The sequence below is a fragment of the Macrobrachium rosenbergii genome, chromosome 2 (genome assembly GCF_040412425.1).
Source record: "Macrobrachium rosenbergii isolate ZJJX-2024 chromosome 2, ASM4041242v1, whole genome shotgun sequence".
Lineage (NCBI taxonomy): Eukaryota > Metazoa > Arthropoda > Malacostraca > Decapoda > Palaemonidae > Macrobrachium > Macrobrachium rosenbergii.
The window spans coordinates 39,386,369-39,412,356 of NC_089742.1; the positions used below are offsets into that span (position 1 = coordinate 39,386,369).

Below are 25,988 nucleotides of genomic sequence, written 5' to 3' on the forward strand. Positions count from 1 at the left end.
CACCTACTTCTTCTTACGAACTTGCCCTTTACACGGACTGGAAAAGAGGTCTGAAAGCGACACAATTGTCCCTCCCCTTCCGGCACTGAAGGTTGGGGTGTTGCTGCGCCGAACCAGTCAAAGTCTGGGACTTTTGGGGAAGGAAGTGCTAGCCCTATTTAAAAGGCTGAGCCACAGTGGAACATGAAGACCTGGAGGTCTTGGCGCCTTGAACATTGCGTGAATGTCTTCGGCCCAGAAACTTAGTGACCACGCAGCATCTACCAGCTCTCTAGCTAAGAGGGGCTGGTGAAGAGCCAGTGCAGATCCCACCGTTCCGTAGGAGTTATCACCATTTCGAGACCTACAGACCTGGCTAAACAAGAAGGGCGTCCTTCTCTTTAACACCAGGTTTGCCCACGTTTGCCGTCTGGTGGGCAGATGTGTAGCTCTGCCTCTGACTGGCACTGATGAGCATACTTTGAAAGCTTCCTCCCCAGGCGACAGCACCAATCCAGCCATTTTGGATACTGTGAATGACCACAGATCCCAGCCAACAACTGCCTGGAGAGCTGCCATATTGGGTGGCTTCCAAGGCGCACTTCTTGCTGCGAGAGGGAGATTCCAAAGACAAGCTGCTGCAGCGAGTCAAGACCTGGGCCTACGCACTCAGGTAAATCTGGCTGAGCAGGTTGGCAATGCCAAGGAGGGCATATGAAATGCTTCTCTCAAGGCAGGGAGGAGGAAGCAGTTATCGAGCTAAGTGTGAAATGAAGTGAACTATCTTGATCAAGAAACAAGATTATTCACTGGCATCGAACTCCTTCAGCAGGCGTGGACCAGGCAGCCCCGACACCTTGTTACCAGTTTCCGGAGGGATGGTTGATTCATGGGGCTGACAGGATGATCACAGATACGACTGTGGCCTTCCCCAGGTCTTGTGCTGACAGCTCAGCAGTTCAATTGACCTCTGCAAACATCCTCTGTATTTTCATAGACAGACCAAAGAAGGCCAACTTGGACCTTCCTGTCAACTTTATGCTGGCACTATGACCTTGTTAATCCCAGGAAACCAGGAAGAATGTATGACTTGTTCAGCTAGTCTCAGTATGGCCTCCTGTCCGGCTTGCCTCCCAGAAAACAAGGAGGCTGAAGGGACAGGCAAGGTGGATTGGGCACCCCTGCCAGTCCCACTGGCGGAACCAGCAGGAGGAGCGGGCCGAGAGCAGCCACCAAGCCACAGTGATGACAGCAACCTGGGTCCAGGAGAGCGCTTTCACCTTAGTGATAGTTGTCCTGACTGCCTTGTTCAGCAGTTCATGTGAGCCAGGCCAAGCTAGACTGAGCCAGGCTGGTCTTGTATAGCGTGCTCGGGACTGGATGGACACAAGAGTGGCGTGGCTGGCTGACGAGAACTTGTTCTGTCCTCTTGACAGGCCTCAGTCTTCTTCAAGGCCGGGACCTTGTGAGAAGATTGTACAGGGGACCTCCTCTCTGTCTCACCAGATGCTTGGACTCGAGAGACCGGAGCACCTACCCGAGAACCCAGCTTGGCACTGGAGGCAGTGTCAGCAGGCAGAGCCGAGACACCTGCATGTCTTGGCTCCTTCTCCCATCCTGTGCCCGAATCAGTACGGAGAGTGGACCCTCTGTTACTGGTTAGAGACAATCAAAGCTCCAGTTAGGGCCTGGGTGCTTTCAGAGGTGGCTTCGAGCTTGAAGCGATTGACACAGTGCCAGCCTTGAGCGGACTTCTTAAGAGTGTAGCGAGATTGTGCAGACAGGTTTGCATGCCCATGGCTCTCAAAACACTAGACCCAGGGGTGAACGATTTGGTTCCCTAACCCAAAGAACAGGAAGAGCTGATGAGAGATCCCACTGCTTCCCCTGAGGAGGGAGGCAGTCCCTTAGAAGTCCAAGAATGAGATTTCTTAGGGGGGGGTGAGACAGCCTTCTTCTTCAACCGACGAGCCTTGGAAGAAGGGGAGGAGGCAGCAAACGACCGGGGCGACCAGGATAGCCGGGGCAGGTGGAGCAGCCAGGATAGCCCAGGAGCCAGCAAGGCCAGGAACAGCAGGAGCAGGAACCATAAGATGAGGCACAGAAGAGGTTCACCATCATGGAGGGTCCTGGCTGGGACAGCGGGGTCACAGAGAAGCCAGGAGGCAGAGGCAGTGTGTGCGGAGATGCTGGCACAGCAGTCACCTGGGTCCCCAGGTGAGACGAAGCAATCACCGGCATCTTGGCGAAAGCTGTCATTATCACAGTGCTGGTGGTAGTGGTAGCCGCGGTGTGGGTTACCACTGGAGCATCAGTCAGATGAGCAAGGAGACTCTCCCAGTCATGGGATACCAGGGAGACCCAGGTGGAGCCAGGTAAAAGTCAGATCTGTAACCTGCCCGCCAAGAGAAGCCTCTACCACCAAACCTGAAGAAAAAGTGGGGTCAATGGAGGGAGTCTCTACTCACTTTGGAGGGAAAAATTCCTGCCAGGGAGAGTAGAGGCACCTGAGAAAAGGTCATCCTGATCATCTGTCCCCCCATTGTTCCACGCCCGATGAAGTGAGCGAAGAAGACGAAGAGGAGTCCTCTCCTGAAGAGGCAGCCAGAAGGGGAAGTTTGCTGGGAGAACGAAATGATCCTGTAGGGTTAGCCACAAAAGAGGTCATCAGGAGGCGTATAACCCTCAGATGGCGCTTGGAAGGCTTCCTCCCGGTACTGTAGTCCCTCCCCTCAAACTTACCACTGCTCAGCGACCAGGAGCAGCACTCCAGTACAAATAGATACCTGTGAACACACGCGCCCCCTGCAAGAGGAGCAAAGGACGTGCACATCCACGTCAATATTAGACCTAAAGCTACTACACTTCTTCCCACCAACCCATGACACTTCTTCCCACCAACCCCGGGACACACGCTGGGGGAAGGTGGGCTTACAAGGTTTATTTCCTTCATGAGCTTGCATAATGAAAGCAAACACACAAAGCAACACAGCAAGGAAAAATTAAAAGATCCCACCGGGAAAACAGCTCAACAGCAGTCAGGGCAGAGAGGAAGAAACATGTCTGCATTGCACGACGGCCAAAAGCAAATTGAAATGTTTATATCCAGGCAGGCGGGACTCCCGCCTCCCTGATGGTACTTAACTACCTAACCACCTTGTTCAAAAGTTCAACGGCCATTTCCAGCTTCGCTGAAAGTAATTCCTAATGTAAAGGACTGATGGTTTGTATATCATGTCAGAACATACATCTCTTGGCTTGTCAGAAGTTGAAGCGACAAAGTCTCCAATCCTCCAATGTCTAACTCGAGTATGAGCTGGGGGAGACGAAGACGACGATGATGACGAAGATGATGAAGAGGACAAAGAAGAGGAAAAAGACTGAGGCCTACGCCTTTTCTTCACAAGGACTGCTGTCCACCACAATCTGTACAAATGCATCCGATGGACCATTAACTGCAGATGATGTCATCGTGGCAGCAGCTGGTTGTGACGTCACAGGAGCAGTCAGAGGAAATGACGTCAGGGATAATGTTGTCATGGGGAGAGATGACGCAGGGAGTGACGTCACGGGAGCAGATGGAGTCTGCCCCAGAATAGATGGAATTGCTGCGGGCAAGGCAAATGTTAAGCCAGGATGATGCATAGTTAGTACCAATGGCATCCCACTAGGTGGTATCACGAGACCCAGAGAAGTGGAGGGCAGGGTGGGTGGGAGGGACTTCAGGGCGACTGCTGGTAAGCATGAAGAGACGAAATCCGACAAGAGGCCTTCCAGAGAGGGTGTCCTGGGTAGGCCTAAGGAGACCCAAATAGACGACATCTTTTGCACATCGGAGCCTGAAACAAAGGAATAAGATGGCACTGCCTCCTCTCTCCTTAAGGGCAATATTCACGGCCCCCGCCCTTGAGAAAGACAGGGCAGCATTATCCATAAAATCATCTTGACCAACTTCCGATGCTTCCAAAGACAAATCAATGGAAGAAAAGGAAGGAGAAAAAGCATCAATGGATGACGAAGCAGTTGGAACAGGTTTGGATGAAGGGGAAGAAGAAGCATCCATTTGAGGGAGAAGAAATCCTTCCCAAAATGGAGGCTCCGACTTCCGTTTGTGTTCCTTCTTGTAGAACTTCTTCCACTGCTCAAAAGGCCAGGAAGCGTGAACAGCAGAACACTGGAGCATGCCCGTATTTTATAAGCTGGCGCTCTCATGGGACTTCTTAGGTCGATTAGAGAAAACCATGATAAAACCTCGATAAACACACACACACACCCAAAACCACAACACAACCAGTAGCAAGATATCATGGGCTTAGGACAAAAACCGGCTTGGGGAAAGGAAAGCAAAAGCGAACATCCGCTCTCCAAGGTGCTTGAAGAAAGACTGAATATGTCACAAGGTTCTAGCTGGGTCTCTGACCCCCTCCCACCCCACGTACGTATCGGATGCCAGATGTCACAGATTCCTTGCATGTACAATTTTTTACCATTTTTAAACCAGTTTCCAGCTGGCGCCAAAAGATTTATCCTAATGTTAAGACTGAAGGTTTGTTCCGCGTATGAACAACTGCTACATGCCTCATCTAGAGAGTTGGCTACTCCAAACTGACAATACTGAGTGTTTAACCAGATCAAAGAGTCAAAACAGCTGACTAAAAATGCTGCCAACTAAAACAATCTGAGGAGTTCAACATCATAAACAATCAATCAATTTTTGTAGCATCCCAGGGGCTGTATGGTCTTCAAATAATTCTCATCATTAATATCTGCCCTGTGCTAGTTCCGTCATGTCTTGCCATGTTCCTCTCTTACTTTCGTGCAACTGTTCTCATTCATTTCACTGTTTCCCTGCATTCCTTCTATAGTCCCTCCTTAATAAATACTTTAATTTCTTTCCAACTGGACAATCTCCTACATCAATAACAAAATAATAAACAACATTGAATAAATAATATAAAGAAATCAATTCTAGAATTAACTAACTACTTATACTGCATGATGACAATACTAGTTCATAAAGACTACAGTTTTCTGTTACTCTTGACACTAGCCTTCAACAATTATACCGTACTGTACTTCTTAAAATGCCACAAAATTGACTAGAGTACAGAATAACATCAAAACAAAATACTTATTTGCTCTTGCTGCAATTATTACACCACTGTATAAAATAGTTCCACTCAGCTCCACTTACATCGCACACATACATCATGCCCCCATCGTCATCGTACATGATGGATATGATGCCAGGTCCAAACTCTTCCTCTGCAATCATTTGAAGGACTTCATTAATATAAAAATCTTTTTTTAATTCATTCACATAAAAATTTCTAATTATTAGATAAAAAAACCAAAAAATTACTTAACTTTTAAACATTATTTGATGAAAGCTAATGTTTTACAATAATGCAAAAACATTAATGACTGATCTGTTTAGAATTCTATTTGATAGCACTAAAATTACCACTTAACCACCCAAAAATATCTGCAAACAAGGAGGTTGTTTGTTAAGCTAAACATGACTGAACAACAGGTCTTTATAAATAATCTAAGAGGAACCACCTGCCATAAAACCAAAAAGTGTTGTTCACCATAATGCATTTGCGAAGGTTGAGGGAATTGTATCATGTCCTAAATATAGTATTACATTCTGATGAATATCCACTTCCTCCCATATACATATCCAAACCATAAATTTATATAACAATTGTCATGACATGTTTACCTGTAGGTTGGAAATTTTATCTTTTTCAAAACTTCAAAAGAAATACGAGTATAAAATAAATCATAATTTATGATAACGAAATCCTGTGAAAAATACTTTGATACAGTAATTTATGGCTATGTGTCTCACTCTCCCTGAGACTTTATAATGTGTTAGAAAATTCATAAATTCATACAAAACAATATTATTATTAAAATAGTTTAACCAGACCACTGAGCTGACTATCAGCTCTCATAGGGCTGGCCATACACAACTATAAAATCAAACAACTATAAAATCAATCAAGGATGCAAAATGCTAAAATACCTCTCAAAAATGCACATTTCAAAACTAGAAGAAATTTCTACAGGTTGCATTGAATTCTTTAATATTTTTACATCTACTCATTTGAATCCACGGTTCCTTACACTAAGGAAAATATAATGCTTCACTTACAATTATCTTAAATTTTTTTAAAGTTATGATTTCCTGCAATACTCTTTATCTACTAGTTTTAAAATTACGCCAAATTTCTGTAACAAGGTTAAAATACTATACCTAGAGAGAAAATAATCAGAGGAACTTACCTAATAACTTTGTTTCCTCTGCAATCCATGCTTCATTTGCACTGGTGTCGTCCTCAGCTGGCTCTTCTTCGTACTTATCGTATCCACCATAGTTATACTGATCATTCCACGAATTCCAATTATTCCCTCCCAGCCACCACCCCAACCCCCACCACCCCATCCACCATCGAACTGGCCACCTCCACCTCTACCACCACCAGCACCAAACCTCTTGTTGGGGCCCCAGTTATCATTGTGATATCGCTTCCTTGGACCTGATACTGATCAAATACACATTGATTACTTACAGTTATGTTTACTATATGAAATGTATTACAATTACGTAATTATAAATTCAGAATAGGGTAATCAAATGCTAGTTAACAAAATCCAGTAAAAGGATACTATCCCTCATAAGAGGCATATTTAAACCATAGAAAGAAATTGTATTGTTAGGATGTAACTCATTAACTGTTAACCTAAATTTCTTTAATATACCTAACTTTACAAAATTATCATTTGAATGTGCCAGCAATCAATGCAAAATACATGTAAACTAGAAATATATTAAGCCTAAATAAGCATTCATACCTTCTACTTTAACAATATTCTCCTTTGCCTTTGATCCGAATGAACCAGTACTCAGTCCTGAGAGAACAGCGCCCAGGCTAGAGTTCTTTTTTTGTTCAGCTGTAAGACAATTAAAGAGATGCTATAGAAATCATGTGAAACATTAAAGCATACAAATACTCTTCATCCAACAAGTAACAATCACTTCATGTCAATACTCTACCCTTTCTGCCATTCACAATGAACATTCAAACTTTACTTTCACTACTTCCACAGACACTCCCTTCCCAAACATTCTGCAAAGATCATTCTACATCAGAATATACTGACATTCATTTCTCTGTCCCAGGTTCATTTTAACCTAATTACCAAACTCATTGATTTGCACTTTCAATAGTCTCCACTTACAAACACATACAGTACTATTATTATCATTATTCAGATCATGAACCATATTCATATGGAACAAGCCCACAAGGGCCATTGACCTGAAATTCAAGCTTCCAAAGAATACGGTGTTCATTTGAAAGAAGTAACAGACGGTTATAGGAAATACAAAAAGAAGAGATCAGTTATTAGAAAAGAACAAATAAATTAACAAAGTATAAATGAATACATAAAAATGTAAGTAAATTATTAACATACAAGGAGAATTTTTGCGGGTAATAATGCATTGCAACATCGCTTGAACTTTTGAAGTTCCAATTGAAAAACATTGTCAGGGAGACTGTTCCATACTCTTTTAACAAACACTCCAGTTTCTCCTTACAATAACAAAGTAACACTATCGTCAGGGTAAGTCATTCACTTCATATACCCTTGATAACTTATTTCTTATCCCACAAAGTTAAGTTACAGTAAGTATACCTTAGTTTAACCAGACCACGAGCTGATTAACAGCTCTCCTGGGGCTGGCCCGAAGGATTAGATTTATTTTACACAGCTAAGAGCCAACTGGTTACCTAGCAACGGGACCTACAGTTTATTGTGGAATCTGAACCACATTATAACGAGAAATGAATTTCTATCACCAGAAATAAATTCCTCTAATTCTTCATTGGCCGGTTGGAGAATCGAACGCGGGACCAGCAGAGTGCTAGCTGAGAACGATACCCACTCATCCAATGAGGAACTTCTTATCCCACAACTTGGCAACTACAGTCTCCTATCATTTCTTTATACTGTAAAAACTTTAAACCTTACCATGAAAACCTACATATTGTAGGATAAATTTGCATGTGAAAGTCAGCTACCATTTATTTTTTTAAATTTGAAACAAAAATGTGATTCCTACACAAAAAAACAGCATCCATGTCAAAAACTTACTCAACTCATCCAAATTATCAGGATCGTCCCTTGTTTGCTTCTTGTGTTCTTCTATGTCAACTCCTGGAGGGGGTGGTTCCTCATCCTCCTCTGCAGCGCCTGGTGCCTCTTTTTTGGTATCTTTAACATTTTCACTACCTTTAGCTGGAGGTTCTTCACCAGGAGGATATTCATCCTCTAAAACATTTGGAGCTGTAGCAACAGCTGCCTTGTCTTCCATAATTATTATACCTAAAATGAAATTTAAACAGACAATTATAAGCAAAGTAACAAGACTGGACACCTACTGAAGTTTAGAAACTAATGAGAAACAATCATGTTTATAATCTACATTTTTAACCATTATACTAAAAGTAAACTATAATTCAATGTGACAATGTGGGATGGGTCTTCCATAAAACATCATAAATTAAGCTACTCTAATTTGCTCTTTAACAGATTACCAACTGAATTTGGTATTTCTATCCCTGCTCCTACTGGTATACCCAATTACAGTAGTCTATACTAACAATAATGCTAAGGCGAGTATAAAAGATTCATGTCTACACTTTAAAAACAAAGTGATGGTCAATTGTGTAAGTGCAATCCCTCATCATTATTCAGGGTGCTGGGGGGGGGTGACTGAGGCCCTGGGAAGGGGGACTAGGTGCTGGAGGCAGTGACAGTTGAGTTGTAGACTGTATAGTAAAGTATATGTTCTAACTCTTTATTATTCAGAACAAGTTTTGTTCTATACAATATTTATATATTTTCCACAAATTCTGAAACAGCTCTACCTTAAACACCACAATCTGCAAAAAATAAGGTGTGATAAATGCATTTTTTGCCCTTCCATTTGTTACAATTCACTTACTTTTGGTTTGCTGCCTAAAATGCTGCTTCCTCACCGGGAAGTAATGGTAGGTGAAATACAAGTACTGAACAGTAATTTGCACAGATGATGAGAATGATAAAAACACAAACCCAAGATAAATAAGTAAACAAACATGTACTATACATGGTTCATTTATGAGGCAAGATCTTAAGATAATATTGTACTGTAATACCTGTATTATAATTTCTTGACAAATGCATAAACCACATATTTTGCCAACTGTTTGATTTGTATTTTATGCATTTCTGACCATGATTGTTGGTGACAACTTATGATTTTTGTGTATCCCTAGCCCCCTATATATAACGATTGTAGTGGGACCTTATTGGAAGAAACCAAAAATCGAGTGAATAGCATAAGCAGGAATGTCTAAAATGAGTAATCAACAAAAGCATTTTGGAAAAATCACAAACACCATTACAAAGAACAAAGACATCACAAGCCTTACACTTAAGGCACCACTGTTAAACTCAGGGTATTATAAATTGGCAGGAGTCAGAAAACATCTGAGAACACCATCCAGAGTTGTAAAATTTTTATTACTGAAGCTAAATATCCGATGAACTATTACCTACCAAAAAAAAAAAATTATATATATATATACAGTATATATAGGCACCACAAGCACTTGTGCATAGCACATGTGACGAGTGCTTAACAGGCTACCTAACATTTCGCAAACAATACCCATGAAGCAACTCAACACTTCAAAACAACAAAAACTGACTTAGGGAATATTAAGCCTACATAAATCTTCATAATTATATTTACAAATGCAGAACTTAGGCTATTACATACTCGCCCCTCATATTCCCTAGGAAAATAGCCTAAAAAAAATAAAAATCACTCAACCATTTCTCATATTGACTTCCTAGCATTCGAGTATCAAAATTTTATTATCACAACATTTCTGAAATTATTCTTCTTCTTTCTCTGCATCTTTTCCCACTTGTATGTGGGGTCGATGTTTCTGACAGCTTTCCTCCACCTGGCTCGGTCAAACACATCGTCCTCTGACAATTGTTTGTCTCTCACATCTTCTCTAACTACATCCATCCACCTTTGCATTGGTCTTCCTCTTGCTCTCCCACCAGGCACCTCCATCTGCATCACTCTCCTCCCTACATATCTCATCCCTTCTCATCACATGGCCATACCACTGCAGTCTTCTTTCCTGGGCCCCCTTTGAGAGTTCTATGACTTTAGTACAGTAGTTCCTCTTATTCTTTTATTTTTGATCACGTCCATTTTTGTTACTCCACACATACACCTGAGCATTTTCATCACTACCGCATCCAATTTCTTCTCTTGCACTCTTTATCAGCCATGTTTCTGCTCCATACATCAAAGCTGGTCTCACTACTGTCTTATACACTCTTCCTTTAACCTTTATATTGATTCTGCAAGGCACAAGACACCTGACATCTTTCTCAATTTTCCATCATCAGCCTGTTACCCTAAACGTGTGTTATTTCCCACATCAAAATTTCCACCATCAGCACTGTTGAACCAAGATCAGTCTTCTTTAAATTTTTATACTTGGTTCTTCCATTGCTCCTCTTCCATACTTTGTTGGTTTCGATGTCATCAGCAAACATGCACCGGGGAACTGATCTCTTATTCAGGTCAAAAAGATAAGCAGATCCCTGATGTAAACCAACTCATACTGGTATCCATTCAGTTAACCAAACATTGCTTCTAACCTGGGTTTTTGCTCCTTCATACATATCTTGGGCCAACCTCACATACTTCTCTGGTGTTCCATTAACTCGCATGCACCTCTAAACCTCTTGGAGTGGTACTCTATTGTATGCCTTTTCCAGATCTATGAATACTATGTGCAGTCCTTTCTGCTTTTCCTTGGTGTTTTTCCATGTGCAGTCCTTTCTGCTTTTCCCCAGTGTTTTTCCATCATCTGTTGGAAGACAAAACTGCATATGTCGTTCCTCTTCCTGGCATGACACCAAATTGTTCTTCACCTACAGATGTTTCTTCTCTAATTCTTTGATCCACTATTCTTTCCCAGACTTTCATGGTGTGAGACATTAACTTTATTCCTCTGTAGTTTGCACAATCCTGGATGTCACCCTTCTCTTTATAGATAGGAACCGTACTATATAGGCTGGCTTACTGCTGGTACTTCTGCAGAAAAGCTCCATGGGGCACTATGTTTAGTACCAGCCCCTAGGTGATGACCATAAAAACAAACAAAAGATGGTAAATTTCTCAAATTATTTTGGTGCACTATGTACACCTTTTCCCTATAATAAAAGGGTTAAGGACAAATCATTCCTTTCAAATGTTCTTTTTATTCAGCTTGACGTTCAAGACTAATTTTTCCCATTTTTTCATGGCCTATAAAATAAAAAACAAACTAGACCTCAGGTTAGAAACAGAAAAGTTTTGACATAAAAAATTACAAAAATTGATGCGGTAGGAAGGAACAAGAAGTTTACCAAAGAGTGCTGAAGCCAAAGACGAGTGAGAATCGGGGTCAGTTCGGCTTCAACGGAAACTCGAGAGAGGTATAAATGTGTTGACGTGGTCTGAGTATTTAGTTTGGGAACCAGCTGCTTAATAAGAAGTGATTCCCATTGCTAGGTTGGATATTAACTACAAAGATTTTTTTAAAATCATAGGCAGAGGGTAATTTGTGTCTTTTTGTTATGTTGTGATGCACCTTTTGGTGTTATTTTCATTACCCAAATATCACATTAAGAGTGCTGGTTCTTCTTAATTGCTTGCTGAATGCTGGCCTGAGAAAATGTTGTATCTCTCTCCTGGCTGTTTCTTTATAGGCATTCGCCCAGCTGCCCTTGCCATTGTGATCCTGGTTTCACTTCCCCCTCTATTGCTTCTCACCAGTTGCATCAAAGATCATTATCCATACGTCTGCAGATCAGGTTGCCTTCTCCCCATTACCCAATAGGGTTATTACCTTCCTCCTTCCACCGTCAACGCATTAGTCAGCTTTGCTGTTCCCATTTACTCTTTTCAGGGTTTACCTCTTTTGCTCACACCGCCTCCTGTTGCGGCTGTCCCTACCTCTCTGATGGCATGATGGGTATGGATATCCACTTCCTTTCCTCTCAGAACTCTTGGTAGCGCCATTGAACTAAGTGCCTTTTCCAGTTTAGAATCAATGCTTTATCTGTAAAAGTTTACCTTCGATTGCCGTCCTGAAGCAGAAACATGAAATATGGCCAGACAAATTACACATATCTTCCATGAAAGGCGCAAAATTTATTCTCAAAAAACCATCCTGAAATCTAACGATATAAAACAATTCACTGCTGGTGACCTACAGTCTAAAGCTTTAGCTCGCTCTGTTCTTCTCCTCGAATCACAATTGACCGTTTACATTTATTAAAACAGTTTTAAATAAAAAGAAATTGAAAGTTGAAGGATGGTGACCTTGAAAATTACTGTCACTCTGATCCCTGCGATTGGACAATCAATCAAAGACATTGCTTAATCAATTTTTTCGCCTTCATTTGTCTAAAAACAAAATTCTTGAGGGTATAATAATCAGTCATATATTATATAAACATAATAATAATAATAATAATAATAATAATAATAATAATAATAATAATAATAAAGTGTTTGGATTTTTTCCATACTAAACAGTGGCAGACCTAAAATGAAGATCTCTGCTACTTGATGTTTCCAAAAGCCATCTTGTGAACATCAAAAACTCCATAATCCAAGCACAGATTTCCACAAGTTTTCAACACTGATGACACAGCACAACTATACAACAGGTCCTTCATGGATAGCCTTGGCCCTTCCTTTTTAATACCTTTAGTGCACCATGAACACTCTGGTGTGTCTTCCCGCCCAATTATTCTCTCCTTGAATTCAATCCAAGTTCTTTTTACCTTGGGAACCTATTGTCCTCCACTCTGGGAAATCCTGAAAAAGACTCACTGTCAGTTTGTTGTTATGGAATGGTTTCAAACAATTCACAAGAATAAAAGTTCTTTTCTTTCTTTCACAAGCAATGATAAACCTATTTTTCCACAAAGAAAGTTAGTTCCTCAATATGCTCCAATTAAGATTCTCACCTTGATTTTCATAAACAAGTTTCCAAATCTCTTATATCTCAAGTTATGGACAAATTGACTTGTATATCTTCCTCGCGCTTTTGATTTAATTATGGTGAAATTTTCCATTATATTTAAATCCTAAAACCTGTACAAATCGGCTGTTTGCTATCAACGTTCAAAGTACTACCTTATTCCCCATTTCCATTCACTTGCATGATCTCTTACAGCTCCAGATAATAATCATTCTTCTCTTGCCAATAAAAAAATAATACCACGTTTACCTAGGGGTGTTGACTGTTACAATTTTGCCGTGTTAATGCTGAGATGGGGGTTTGTCTTAAACAGCAGTTGTAATTTGATGTTTTTATCAAAACTGTAGCATCATAATTTTATATCATGTGCATTACGTTTTTTGAGACTGCTTCAAATATAATAAAACTAACTTCATGTAAAAAAATGATATTTTAATGATAAAATAAAGTTTGTTCATACTTCTCTTCCACATAATGTATAGCTTCAGAGTCATGGAAGGTCCGACAGAATTCTCAAATTTCTTCCAACGAGTGGCCGGACAGTATTTAGTACACATTCCCGCCCATAATTTATGTTGTCAGAAACCATTCTATTTTCCCTTATTCAGATTTTCTAACGCCACTGTCTTCTGAGGAGGAGGGGAGGGCACATGAATATATATATATGTTATTGGTAAGTCAACTGAACAAACTTTGCCTTATCATTAAAATATCATTTTGTTCACGAGACTTACCTGCAGATATATATATAGCTGAATACCACCTTTGGAGGGGGTAGAGACAGCTTAAGAATAATGGAAAACAATTTAAGAGATAAAATATTTTGGTTCCTTACCTGATAGCATAGCTGACTGAGTGGTTACTGAGGAAATAGCCTGCTTCTGCTTTACTAGAGACCCCAGCAAGGTAGTGACCTATAAATGGCGTAATGCAGATGATCTGTCAACGGGCGACACAATGTGACTTAGACCATGGATCATAATACCAGAACCAACGAGTATACCAACCACCTAACTAGCACTTTAAGATTTATGAAAAGATTGGGAAGACTGACACCATCAATCGACCCATCAACCATAAAAACACAACAAAACACAATTAAAACCCTCCAATAGGATTAAAGGATAGGAGCAGAGCTACCACCTGACCCCAAGGTTGTAGCAGCAGCAACGTAAGGTCCCAGAGAATAAAGCAATTTTCATAAGCTACCTTGACATCTCTTAAGTAGTGTGAGGCAAACACTGATTCACTTCTCCAAAAAGTGGCACTGATAATATCACTGAGCGCCTATTTCTCTGAAAGCCATGAGGTTGCAACCGCCCTAACTTCATGGGCGCCAACTTTCAACAACTTAAGGTTGGAGTCATTACATTCTGAATGAGCCTCTTATGACATTCCTAATGAAAAATGCCAACGATTCTCTTGACATTGGATTAAGAGGGCTTTAACTGAACACCAAAATTGTCCTGGACCTCTTCAGAAACCTGAAAGTCCTCAAGGTAAAACTTAGAGCTTCCAACAGGGCACAGAACTCTCTAGGATTCTGTCCAGCTAGGTCCCTGCAGACCTTGAATCTCAAAACGATCTAGGCCATGGATTGTGAAGGCCTTCATTCTTAGCCAAGAAAACCCCAGGGGGACAACGAGCAGACAGCATTGTGTCCCTTGAACCCACATGACGGCTTGAAGGCTGAACTTCACTGACTTCTCTTAGCTGTCGCCAGAGCAATGAGGAAGACAGTCTTTCTAGTAACATCCCTTAGAGACGCTCTGGAATGAATTGGCTCAAACGGACTGGCCATGAAAAACTTAGGGACAACATCCAAATTCCACGGGTGAGAACTGGAACTTTTGATGTTTCGAATGATCTCAAGAGATCTTGGAGGTCCTTATTATTAGACAAATCCAGTCCTGTGTCTGAAAACAGAGAAACATGCTCCTGATAAATTTGATAGTAGGGACTGAAACTTGAGTTTTTCTCTCAAAAAGAGAAGGAAATCCGCTATTTGGGTCAAAGAGGTCGCAGGAAGAGGAAACTCCTTCTTTTTACACCAACCCTAAAGGTTCCCACTTGGCTTGATACACTTTGATAGATGAAGCTCTTCTGGCTCCCAGCGATAGCTGCCTCCTTCAGAAAAACCCCAGTTTGACCAAGTTTTCGATAGTCTGAATGCAGTCAGGTTCAGAGCGGGAGGTTTGATGGTATCTTTCCAAGTGGGGTTGTTTGAGTAGATCTGCCTCAAAGGTAGTGACCTGGGAACGTCCACCAACCAGAAGAGAACTCTGTGAAACCATTGGTTGTTGGCCAAACGGGGCGATGAGCAGAGTCATCCTTGCGCTCTCGTGGGAGGCCGTAGAACTCTGAATGACCTCTCCCAGAATTTTGAACGGGGAAAGGCATAAACGCCCAGACCTGTCCAATCCCAGAGAAGAGTTATCTATCGCCATTGCCCTGGTCTGGAACAGGAGCAGTAAATGGGAAGCCTCTTTTTGAGGTCGCTAAGAGATCCACTGAGGACGAATTTCAAAGGGACCAGAGGTTCTTGCAAACCTCCTGATGAAGAGTCCATTCCGTTGGAAGAAGTTGACCTTCCTGACTCAGACTGTCCGCCCTCACATTTCTTTCCCCTGCAACAAATCTTGTGAGGATTGCAATTTTTCTCCTGGCCCAGAGGAGAATTTGCTCTCGCATAGTCAACAGGGACCTTGGAGTGTGTTCCTCCTTGTTTTTTGAGGTAACGCCAACGCCAGAGTGTTGTCCGGAAGTTCACTTGAACAACGTGTCTTGGCAAACTGAGACTCAAGACTTGGAGGGCTAAAGATTGCTGCCAACTCTTTGATGTTGATGTGCCAGGAAAGCTGTTGCCCTTTCCAGGTTCCTGATACTTCCTTCCCTCCCAGTGTTGCTCCCCAACCCGCCAAAGAAGCCGAAAACAACACTAGGTCGGGGCTCTTCTGTTTGAGAGAAATCCCCTCCTGAACTTCACAGGATCGAGCCACCACTTGAGGGAGTCTTTTGGAGGAAGGATGGGGATTAATTCTTTCTTCCAAGTTCCCTTGTTCTTCCAGTTCTCCAGCAGAAAGAAACTGGAGGGCGTGAGATTTAGTCTTCCTAGAGAAACAAACTGTTCTAGCGAGAAATGGTCCCCAGCAGACTCATCCATTCCTCACCGAGCATGTTTCTTCCAAGAAGACTGCTTAATTTTCAAGGTAAAGAATTCTGCCTGATGGTGACGGAGAAACGCTAGAAAAAGCCGCTGAATGAATCTGAATCCCTAGATAAACGATGACTGAGAGGGGATCAGATGTGACTTTTTCCTACATTGACTAGAAGTCCCAGGGACTCCTCTGATCCAGAGTAAAATGAAGGTCCTCCAGACACTCGATTGAAGGAAGAAGCACTGAGAACCAATCACCCAGATAGAGAGAGATCCTGATGCCTCTCAGAGGTGCAACCTCCTCGCTATATTCTTCATGAGAAGAGAATACCTCGGGCCGCGCTTAGTCCAAAGCAGAGCCCTGAATTGAATCTTGGCCCCCCAAGACAAAAACGCAGGTACTTTTGAGAGCGGGTGAATCGAATGGGAAGTATGCATCCTGAAGGTCCAAGGAAACCATCCAATCCCCGGTTCGAGCTGCCGCTAACACTGACTTTGTTGTTTCCATCTTGAACTTGTCGCTTTGTACAAAGTCGCTCAGGGCACTGAAGACCAGTACTGGTCTCCAACCCCGGATGTTCTGGGAACCAGAAAGTCTGCCAAAATCCTGGCTTTTGTGTTAAGATCACTCCACTGCCTTTTCTCGAGCATTTGGTCGTGAGAAGGTCGAACAGTATCTTCTGCCTTGGACCTGGGCTGTATCTGGGAGACAAAAATCTCTTGGGTCCTCGACAACGGGGCTGAAGAGTTAGAAAGGGATTAGGTATCCATCCTCTACTACTTGAATGGACCAAGAGTCTCCGCCCTTTCTCTCCAGGCCTGAGAAAATGAAGAAGCCTGGCTCCTACTGGCATCTGAAGGAGAAACGAACGTCACTTGCCGCCTCTTCCTGACCAGAGCACTTGCCTGCTGCAAAACCTCTGCACCGAGTAAGGAACCTCTACCTGAGGGCTCGCACTAACAAAGCGGCTGAGATCCCTGAAGCACAGAAGACTCAGAAGACTTAGTCATGAAAGTGCTGGCAGGGACGCTTTGCTGTCTTGATATAAGATCTTGTGTGGTTTTCTGAAGGCTGGTAGAAATATCTTTTAACCAAGGTCTTGGGAAGAGGTGAGAGGAAAAAAAAGGGCAAAGTTCTCCCTTCTTGAGCAGGAGAAACCATTAGCTAAAAGGAGCAAAGATGGGTCCTTTAAAAGATTCTGACGAAACTGAGAAGTCAGATCTTCAGAGCATCTCTGACGGCCTTGTCCATACACCAAAGATGTGTACAAATTCCCTTGACGGTAATAGAATAATAATTAGCCATCTGTGCAGAACGCCCCAGACACCAGTCCAGAAAGTTAAAGACCTCCACTGTCTTGAAAAGTCTTTGAGGTGGTGGTCCATTTCAGATGTTGTCCAGGAAAACTTGAAGAGGACCATGGGGACTTCCAGAGGAATCCCAAGTTCAGCTGTCCCCTTGGAAGTAGAGGAACCACAAACGATATCTTCCCCTTGATACCAAACGCCGATTTTGAAGCTAGTTTGAAGGAGGCAAAGCAAAAGAAGTCTTTCCTTGTTCTTCCTAGTAGACATCCATTCATTCAATCATTTGAGAGCTCTCTTTGGAGAGAAGGACAAAACCATCTTCATAAAAGCTGGAGATTTAGGCGCCTCCCAAGACGGCCAACTGAAGGTGGGGGAACGAGCTGAAGCTTGAATAAAGTTTCCGGGAAAACCTCCAACAAAAGTTTCAGAGTCTGGATAATCTGATGAAAGTTGAAGGAACTTTACTATCTTCTTCTTCTGACGAACTTCTTCCTCAGCTCCAGGATCAGGAGAGCTGGGAGGAAGGAGTCAATCGCTGATCTTCTGATTGACCAAAAACCAAAGAAGCTTGGAAGTAGAGCTCAAAGTATGAGCTTGAACAGAAGAAACGGGAAGGTGTCCAGTCAAGAAAACTGCCTGGCGTAGCAACATCCGCCCTGATGAGAAGAGATAAATAATGCAGGACGCCTGGCGCCCTGGCGAAGCAAGATCTCCGTGAACTGGCACGGAAGAGGCTTCCATCCTTGAGCGCGAAGCTGCCCTGGTGGGCGCAGAGACACATCATTGAGGCGCCCAACCGTGAGAAGCTGGAGAACTGGCCGCGCTAAGCGCTCTGTCAAACTTAACATGTCGCTGATCGAAGATTGAGGTTTTTGAATGAGAGAAGGAATTTCAAAACCTTCCTAGGCCGCACCCTGAAGCTCACGGAGAAGCAGACAGAGACGACGTTTGCCGAGAGTGAAGGGCTTAGACTTTCACAGGCAGATGCAAACGCCTGCACGCCTTATCTGGCCTGAAAGACCATAAGGGAAGAGAGTTGCTGTTGCATGTCCTGAATTAAATCTGGCAAGTAGGGGACACAGGGGAGCTTCTTTAGCAGACTACTGAATTTTCATCGAGAAGGACGTTGAAAGAAGGCTTCGCCCGGTCTTCTTTCCCAATGGAGAAAGGTCTCCCATCTTAGCAACATACGTCTGAGTTTCAACTCCGAGAACGCAATTGTTCCAACTGAGGAACTTCCTGGCTAAACTTCAGGTGACTACATCCGCGAGAGGAAGAGGACGGAAGCCGCCCTCTCCTCAGGCTTTCATGGGGGTCGAGAGTCCAACCGAGAGTCCAACCCTAGTAAAGGGGGAGGACATGTCGGGAGGACGAAAAAACACCCGGATGCGTGCCATGGCGATCCCTGAGCAGCCTGGGTGGAGTCAACAGGCACCTGCCAAGGGGACGACAGATCGGGGGAGTCCCCAGAACCTCCTTCGCCTGTTCGACATGCCCTCTCACCCGGTCTTGGGAGTTGGAAGAGGTCCAGGCCTGAGGGCACTATAGGGTCGAGCTGACGCCCCTCCACAACACTAGGGGATTTTTCTCATTAGCTACTTGAATGTTGCAGGGCATTCACCATACTTTGTTTTCAAGAGCTATTCTAGACTGTCCAAGGGTTTGAGTCAGAGCATTAAGGTTGGTCTGCAACAACCTCAGTGGCCCTGGGACAACCACTAAAGGGGAGGAATAATAGGGGTTAACGAGAGAATCTTCACCTGATATCTCTAGAAGAGCACTCAGATTAAGACCTCTCTCATCCTATCACGCCAATTTAGGAACATAGGATTCGTAATTTCTTCCATTCCTCAGATAATCCAAAACATTCATTACACATCTATCCACAGAGCATTCCATACTCTGCATTTTACATAAAGTGTGAGGGTCCGCAGTTTTAGCAAGCCGGGTTTTAACCACCTCAAGCACATTACCTCACACTAGCTAGAGGAAGACATTATATAAAGAAAAGTCAAAGGCCAAAGGTCAAAACATTCCAAAAAGCCAGAAAATGCCAAGTCACAGATCCAAAACGAAAACAAAAGCCAAAATACTCAAATTGACAAAATATTGAAAATCACGGGCCAAACGAGGAAATGACAACAGGTGTTGACAGTCCGCGACAGAGAAAATCTGAATAGAAATGTTGAATGGTTCCTGATAACCCGGTAGAGCCGCTGGAATGTGGTACTAACCTGACTCCCATCCGGCGATTGTCAGCCGCGAATTTGAAATTTGTCGGACCTTCAGGGACTTGCAGCTTATATATATCTGGCAGGTAAGTCTCGAATGTAAAAAATGAAGTTTCTCTATAATAAAACTAATATTGTAATACTTACCTGAACACCTGAATTAGCCCTGGTTACCTACCAGCCCTAACTATATCCTCAACTCATTACCCACTAAGTGGTATTAACTGTCACGCTACTTAACGCCAGGAAAATCCTAACAAATGAGTTACCTAGCGCATCGCTGGCAACGCTGCAAGTCCCGCTGTGTATGGCCGAGAACCCCACCATGCTATTCATTAATCATATTGAAGTGGGGAGGAGGGTGGAATATTCAGGTAACAGGTAAGTATTAAATATTAGTTTTATTATGAAAACTTCATATTGCAATACACTCCTGAACACCTGAATTAGCCCGTTAACAAAAATTTAGTGGAGGTGGGTTCAATTAAGTCAGACCGACATACCAACAAGTAAAGCAGGTAACTCATTATCGTCTATTCTGCATAAAAAACAACAAACCTCACCTGGTAGTCTACTTAACAGGTGGGATGCCTGGAAGGAGAGAGTACCAACGCCGTCTCGAGTCATGGTACTGTTCTGGGTCGAAGCTACTTCCCATGTGGTATTCAAGGAAAACCTCCAACGGAAGAAGGGAACTAACTCCCATGTGGCTAATCAAAGCCTCGCATGTAGCGGAGCCTCCGGCTAACCTCCCATGTGGCTATTGGTAGCCCCTCATGTATGGGAGGGGAACGGGAGACCTCCCATGTGGCTATTGTAGCCTCTCATGTACGGAGGATAAGTTGAATGTGCAGTCGGAGCTCCAATCATTGCCGCCCGCTGGCTGCTCGATGCTGTGCCGAGAGGTTGAATAAATCTAGCTGAAAACCACCTGGTTATACTCTATCCTCAGTTTCAAAAGAACCCATTCACTGACAAAACTACTCCCTATCTTATGCTGTCTAACCTTGCCCCTACTCTCCCACCCCCACCTTTCATCTACCCCTTTACTAAAGAATTGAATTGGTCGCCACAAAAGGACCCAGCGAGTAAACCCTTATCCGACGAGAATTGAATGTCCTTAAGGTAGAAGGAAGTGAAAACTGATACGATTTCCAAGTAGCTGCTTCTAAGATTGCCAACACCGAGAAATTCTTGAGAAATGCCGACGATGTCGCTACCCCTCTAATACTATGAGCTCTTGGGCTGCTCAGAGGAGTTCGATGGTTCCGAAGAGACGGTAAGAATTAGCCGACGCTGTTGTATTACCTCTTAGGAAAAAACTAACAGCATTCTTCGAGATCGGTGTGAAGGACATCTGGGAGAAACGAATAACGCTTCTCGGTGAGGCAACATCTTTTCTGTGCGTGATAAATAAGCCTTCAGGGCCTAACCGACATAATAGCATTTGGAAGCTGCCACCTCCACGAAATTCTTCTAAAGACGTTACTTAAACGCCTGGGTAAAGGATTCGATTCCGATTCCGATTTAGCTACGACTCCGGCAAATATGACAGAAAATATCTTTCCCGAGAAAGATACAGTTCTTGAGACAGCTCGAATTTCTCCTACTCTTCTAGCTGTACAGAGCAACTAGAAATAATACCTTCTTCGTTAACTGTCTTAATGACAGTGTTTCTAATGGCTCGATTCTGACGACTCTAAGGAGAGTCAAAATCATAAAATCCCACGATGGTGCTCGGCGGGGAAGAACTGGACGTCGCTATCTTAAAAGACCTTAAGAGATCGTGAAGTATTCTACTGGTCGCCAATTCTGGGAGATGGAAACGGAACGCATTACTAAGCATTGATCTGTAACCGCGATCGAGAGAGTACGTAAAATTTTTCTTTCCTCAGAAAAAGAAGAAAGTCCACTATCTTCGCCACCGCTGGTAGAGAAATACGATGACCTTGGTTCCGCACCAACTGCGTATAAACTGCCCATTTGGCCTGATATAGTTTTCTGGATGATCTTCAGACAGAAAGACAGTTGGCGAGCCACTGCCTTAGAGAGTCCAGCATGACATGCTGCTCGCTGATAGTCTCCCACGCAGCCAGCTTCAGCACGCGAGGTTCCGGTGGAAGATGGAAGTGCGGTTGTCTGAGAAGATCTTTTCCTCTCTGGCAGGAAAACCGAACATCTATTAGTAAATCGAGAAGGTCCGGGAACCAAGGTCTTGAGGCCAAAAAGGGCAAATCAACGCTATCTCGGTGTTGCAGGAGATCCTGGAGTTTCATTAACACTTGTTGAATCATTCCGAACGGAGGGAATGCACGCCTGCATGTCGCCCAAGAATGCAACATGGCATCCATCCCAACGCATTACATGGATCTTCTACTGGGGAGAAGTATACTGGGAAGCTTAAAGTTTAGTCTCAGAGCAAACAGGTCTATGGTTGCTGGTCATTTCTTCAATAGAAGTTGAACTTCCTCCTGCACTAAACGCCCATTCCCCTAGAACCTCTTTGGCACGTTTAGCGCCCGCCAAAACGCTGAGTTTCCATACCTAATTGAGGAACGAGAGAGTAGTCCCTGTGGCACTGCATCAGCGGAGAATTCTCTGGGCGACTTGATTCAAAGTTTGTGATTTTGTCCCCTCCTTCTTGAGGTATGACACAGCCGTTACGCGGTCGCAAAAGAGCGCCACTGGCCCTGTTGCTTAACTGATTCTGCGGCTAACTTTGAGCCTTCTGCTGCTCATAGTTCTCTGTGGTTGATGGACCTCCCATCCAGATTCATCCAAAGGCCTCTGGCCTGACATTCCTCCAGGGCTGCTCCCCAACCCTGATCCGAGGCATCTGTGTACAGATGGAAATCTGGAATGGGGAGTTCCATCTACGCCGATGGTCAGATGATATTCTTCTGACCACCACCAAGATCCTTTCAGGCAAGAATCGCCCCAGACTATGAACGCTTTCTTCCCCGAAAGTCCCAGCGATTCCTGAGACATGCCTGAAGAGAACGCATCCAGAGACGAGACCCTGAATTAGGAGAGAGAGGGAGGCCATCCTGCCCAGCAAGCTCTTCCATAGGCTTACAGGCTGCGCCTGTTCGATCTGAATGTTTCTAGTTGGCTCAGCATTGCCAAAACTCGCTCCTCCGCCGAAAGCCTCAAACGACGCTGGCCTGGAATCGCTATCCCTAAGTACGCTTTTGTCTGAGCTGGAATCAAAGAGCTCTTTTCTAAGTTGGCGCGATTCCCAACTTTTTGACACAAATTCAGTAAGAAGTCCCTCGCCTGCAAAACTTCCTCACTGACGGCCTGAACTAACTAATCGCCGAGGTATCGCTCATCCTGAAACCCCGATTGATGCATTATCTCTGAAATAGGAGACATCACCCTCGTAAGACTTTTTGAGGTGCTGTGTCAGACCGAAGCAGAGGACTCTGAACTCAAATGTTCCAGTTGGACCCGGAATCGGGTGAACTTCCGAGATTCCGGATGACCGAACTTGGAGATAAGCTGCCCTTGAGGTCCACTGAAATCATCCAGTCGCCTCCGACCGACCGCAGCAGCACCACCGAGAAGTTTCCATGAAACTTCGGGAGATGATGAACCGTTGAGACTCGAGAGATCTATGATGGGCTCCAAGATCCTCCCGACTGGAGCCACAAAAATCTGACTGTAAAACCCAGGGGGAAGAAGGAGGGTTCTAATGCCCTTTTTCCCAGAGGGCTTGACTTGCTGCTAACGCTTATTCTGATGGAAGAAGGGGAATAACTGGGAAGATGAACCGGTGAGCTGGGATAGAGAGGCAGGGAACGAAAAGGGACTCTGTACCCCTTCCTTAACACCTCCACTACCCAACTCTCCGCGCCATACTCCTTCCAGGATTCCCAGAATGGAGCTTTAGGCAACCTCCACCGTGCAGACGAGGAAGTGTCTCCTACTCCAAAACCCTTCTTGGACAGAAGGTTTCGATCTGAAGCAGAAGCTGAAGTCTGATGAGAAACGACTTTCTTAGGGACCTGGGCTGGTGATTTGGAACGGGTCCGCTTGGCTGGAGATGTCATCCTGGAACCTCTCGGAGATCTAGAGGACTGTGCTGCCACTGAATCATGACTTGCTGTGACTTATTACAGCTGAAGAGGAGGAAACGAAATTTACCATCGCTACATCTTCTCTCCCTGAAAAGACTGTTGCTGAGCGCAAAGGTGCTCTCAACAGTGCCCTTTTGTGAATATCTGGATAATGTGGAGGTAGATGGTTCAGAAAGAAATCCTCCTTTTCTTACCGAAGAAGGTCGCATAACCGGCCGATATATTTGCCTGATAAGCCAGTCCCATTGACACCGGTGATGAGATTGTCGAACAAAACCGGTCCGGGGAGAATAACTGCCCTGTTTAAGGAACCCCATTAAACCAGATAACATCCACATCGAAAGGGATAGAGCCTCCGACTGAGAACGAAAAAGTGTCTTCCAAAATACCGCTTTCTCTCGCCAGGACGGAAACCAAACGATTTGAAGAAGGGACCCTAGATAGAAGAGCTTCCACTGATTCATTAAGAGGTACCTAACACCGCAGAAGGGTTACCCGCAACCTTGTAAAAACCTCTTACGAGAAGGAAGTAAGGAGGAATCCTGCCTACCCGACCCACCACGCCGCTAACCTACCGCCCGCTCTCAAATGCCTGCTTGACACGCCAAACCAAACTAGATTCTTTGCATGAGCCACCACTGGTTTCGGCAACAGTGACTCAAACATTGCCTGATTAGGTTGAAAAGGTTCTTCCGAGCCTTGACTGTGGGTAAAGAGCATGAATGAAGTCCACCATCCGCTTGTATTCGCTCTCGTCGCCAGAAGGAGAACAGGTTCCAGTACCGATCCTCTTCCTAAGAGAAACTTATCAGAAAGATCCGAATCGAGTCGACAGGAACAGAGACAGGCTGACCCTGGGAAAACGCTGGATCAGTTAACCCGAACATCGAATACCTGAGCGCGCAAGACGACACACCTGGGAATCAACCTAACGTTGCGGCAGCCGAGAAGGGTTGCCGCGAAACCCGCCTCTCCAACAACGGTGGAGCTACGCTGAGCCAGACACACCTGGGCGAACCACGCCTCAGAAAACGGAGAAGTCACAATACTCGCCAACCTTAACTAGGCTGAATAACAGAAGCATGCTGATGAGGAATCGCCGCAGAGACACTCCGCTATTTATGAAGAAGAACAAGGTGGGAAAAACTCATGTTGACTCCGCAAATCCCAACCCGAACTCTACAAAAACCGCCCTAACCGAGGAACAGAGACACCTGTTGGAAAGGTAGAGAAGGAAGGTACAGTAGGAGGGAAGAGAGAAGAAGAAGCCACACTCGAAAACCACCGGAGACCCTGCCGATGACGCCATACATGAAACGCACCAGACGGACCGGAGCTCACAGGAGTTTCGCATGGGAAACTGCGAGGTGCCAACCCGGCGATTGTGATGATAGGTTACCCAAAACCTAGCTACTGGAGTGATTGTTGAGACTACCGGCCGAAACATTGAACACGGGTACAGTCGCATTACCAGATGTCGCAGCAACAGGCTCCAGAAGACGAGAACATATGATTTGTGGAAGATTGTCCCAAGGCAAGTCCGTTAACGGTAGAGAACCCGGATGAGCGAGAGAAGAAACCACAAAGTCTCCCGGCAGAATGACCAAACGGAAGGCTGAGAAACCCAAAGAAGAAGATTTTGAAACCATAGGAGAAGAGATGTCCGGTGGGATACAGAAGAAGCTTATAGATTTTAAGGAAAGAAAATAGACCGATTCTGTTCCCCTGATAATCCTGTAAAGCATCATTTGTAAATTCAGGTAGATTTTTCAAGACATGCTCAAAAATGTTGGAAACCCAATATTAAAACAATTTCTAACCAAAGATCTGTAGCCTTTAGAGAGTCCCAACAGATCAGCATTATACTCTGCAATGTTCAGCAATTGATCAATTGAATTGGACTCTGAAAGGGACGGGTTTGTCCCCGAGGGGGAAGAAGAAACTTAGAAGAAGAGAAAGGGATACTTTTCCAACCTATCCACACTAGAAGAGCTAGGAACCAAAATTGAATCATCCTCACCGAATTCAGAACCTTTGTTGCAGAGAACCTACTGCGGAAAAAGAACCGCTGTTGATCCAACAATGGAGCCGCAACCTTAATGACACCTGACCC

At 44.0% G+C, this 25,988-nt stretch overlaps 1 protein-coding gene across 2 annotated transcripts in view; it reads right to left on the bottom strand.

Moving 5' to 3' along the window:
• The window catches only part of LOC136845311 (uncharacterized), a 73,961-nt gene that overhangs the window by 42,944 nt on the left and 5,029 nt on the right, over positions 1 to 25,988 (bottom strand). The window contains exons 2-5 of one of the 2 annotated variants that reach the window (XM_067115527.1): positions 8,146 to 8,376; positions 6,841 to 6,939; positions 6,271 to 6,530; positions 5,174 to 5,244 (exon numbers count right to left, since the gene is read on the bottom strand). In XM_067115527.1, the coding sequence (XP_066971628.1) occupies positions 5,174 to 5,244; positions 6,271 to 6,430 (231 nt within the window). In that variant the 5' untranslated portion in view covers positions 6,431 to 6,530; positions 6,841 to 6,939; positions 8,146 to 8,376. The remainder of the gene's footprint in view (positions 1 to 5,173; positions 5,245 to 6,270; positions 6,531 to 6,840; positions 6,940 to 8,145; positions 8,377 to 25,988) is intronic. The other variant, XM_067115535.1, reaches the window with a different exon arrangement.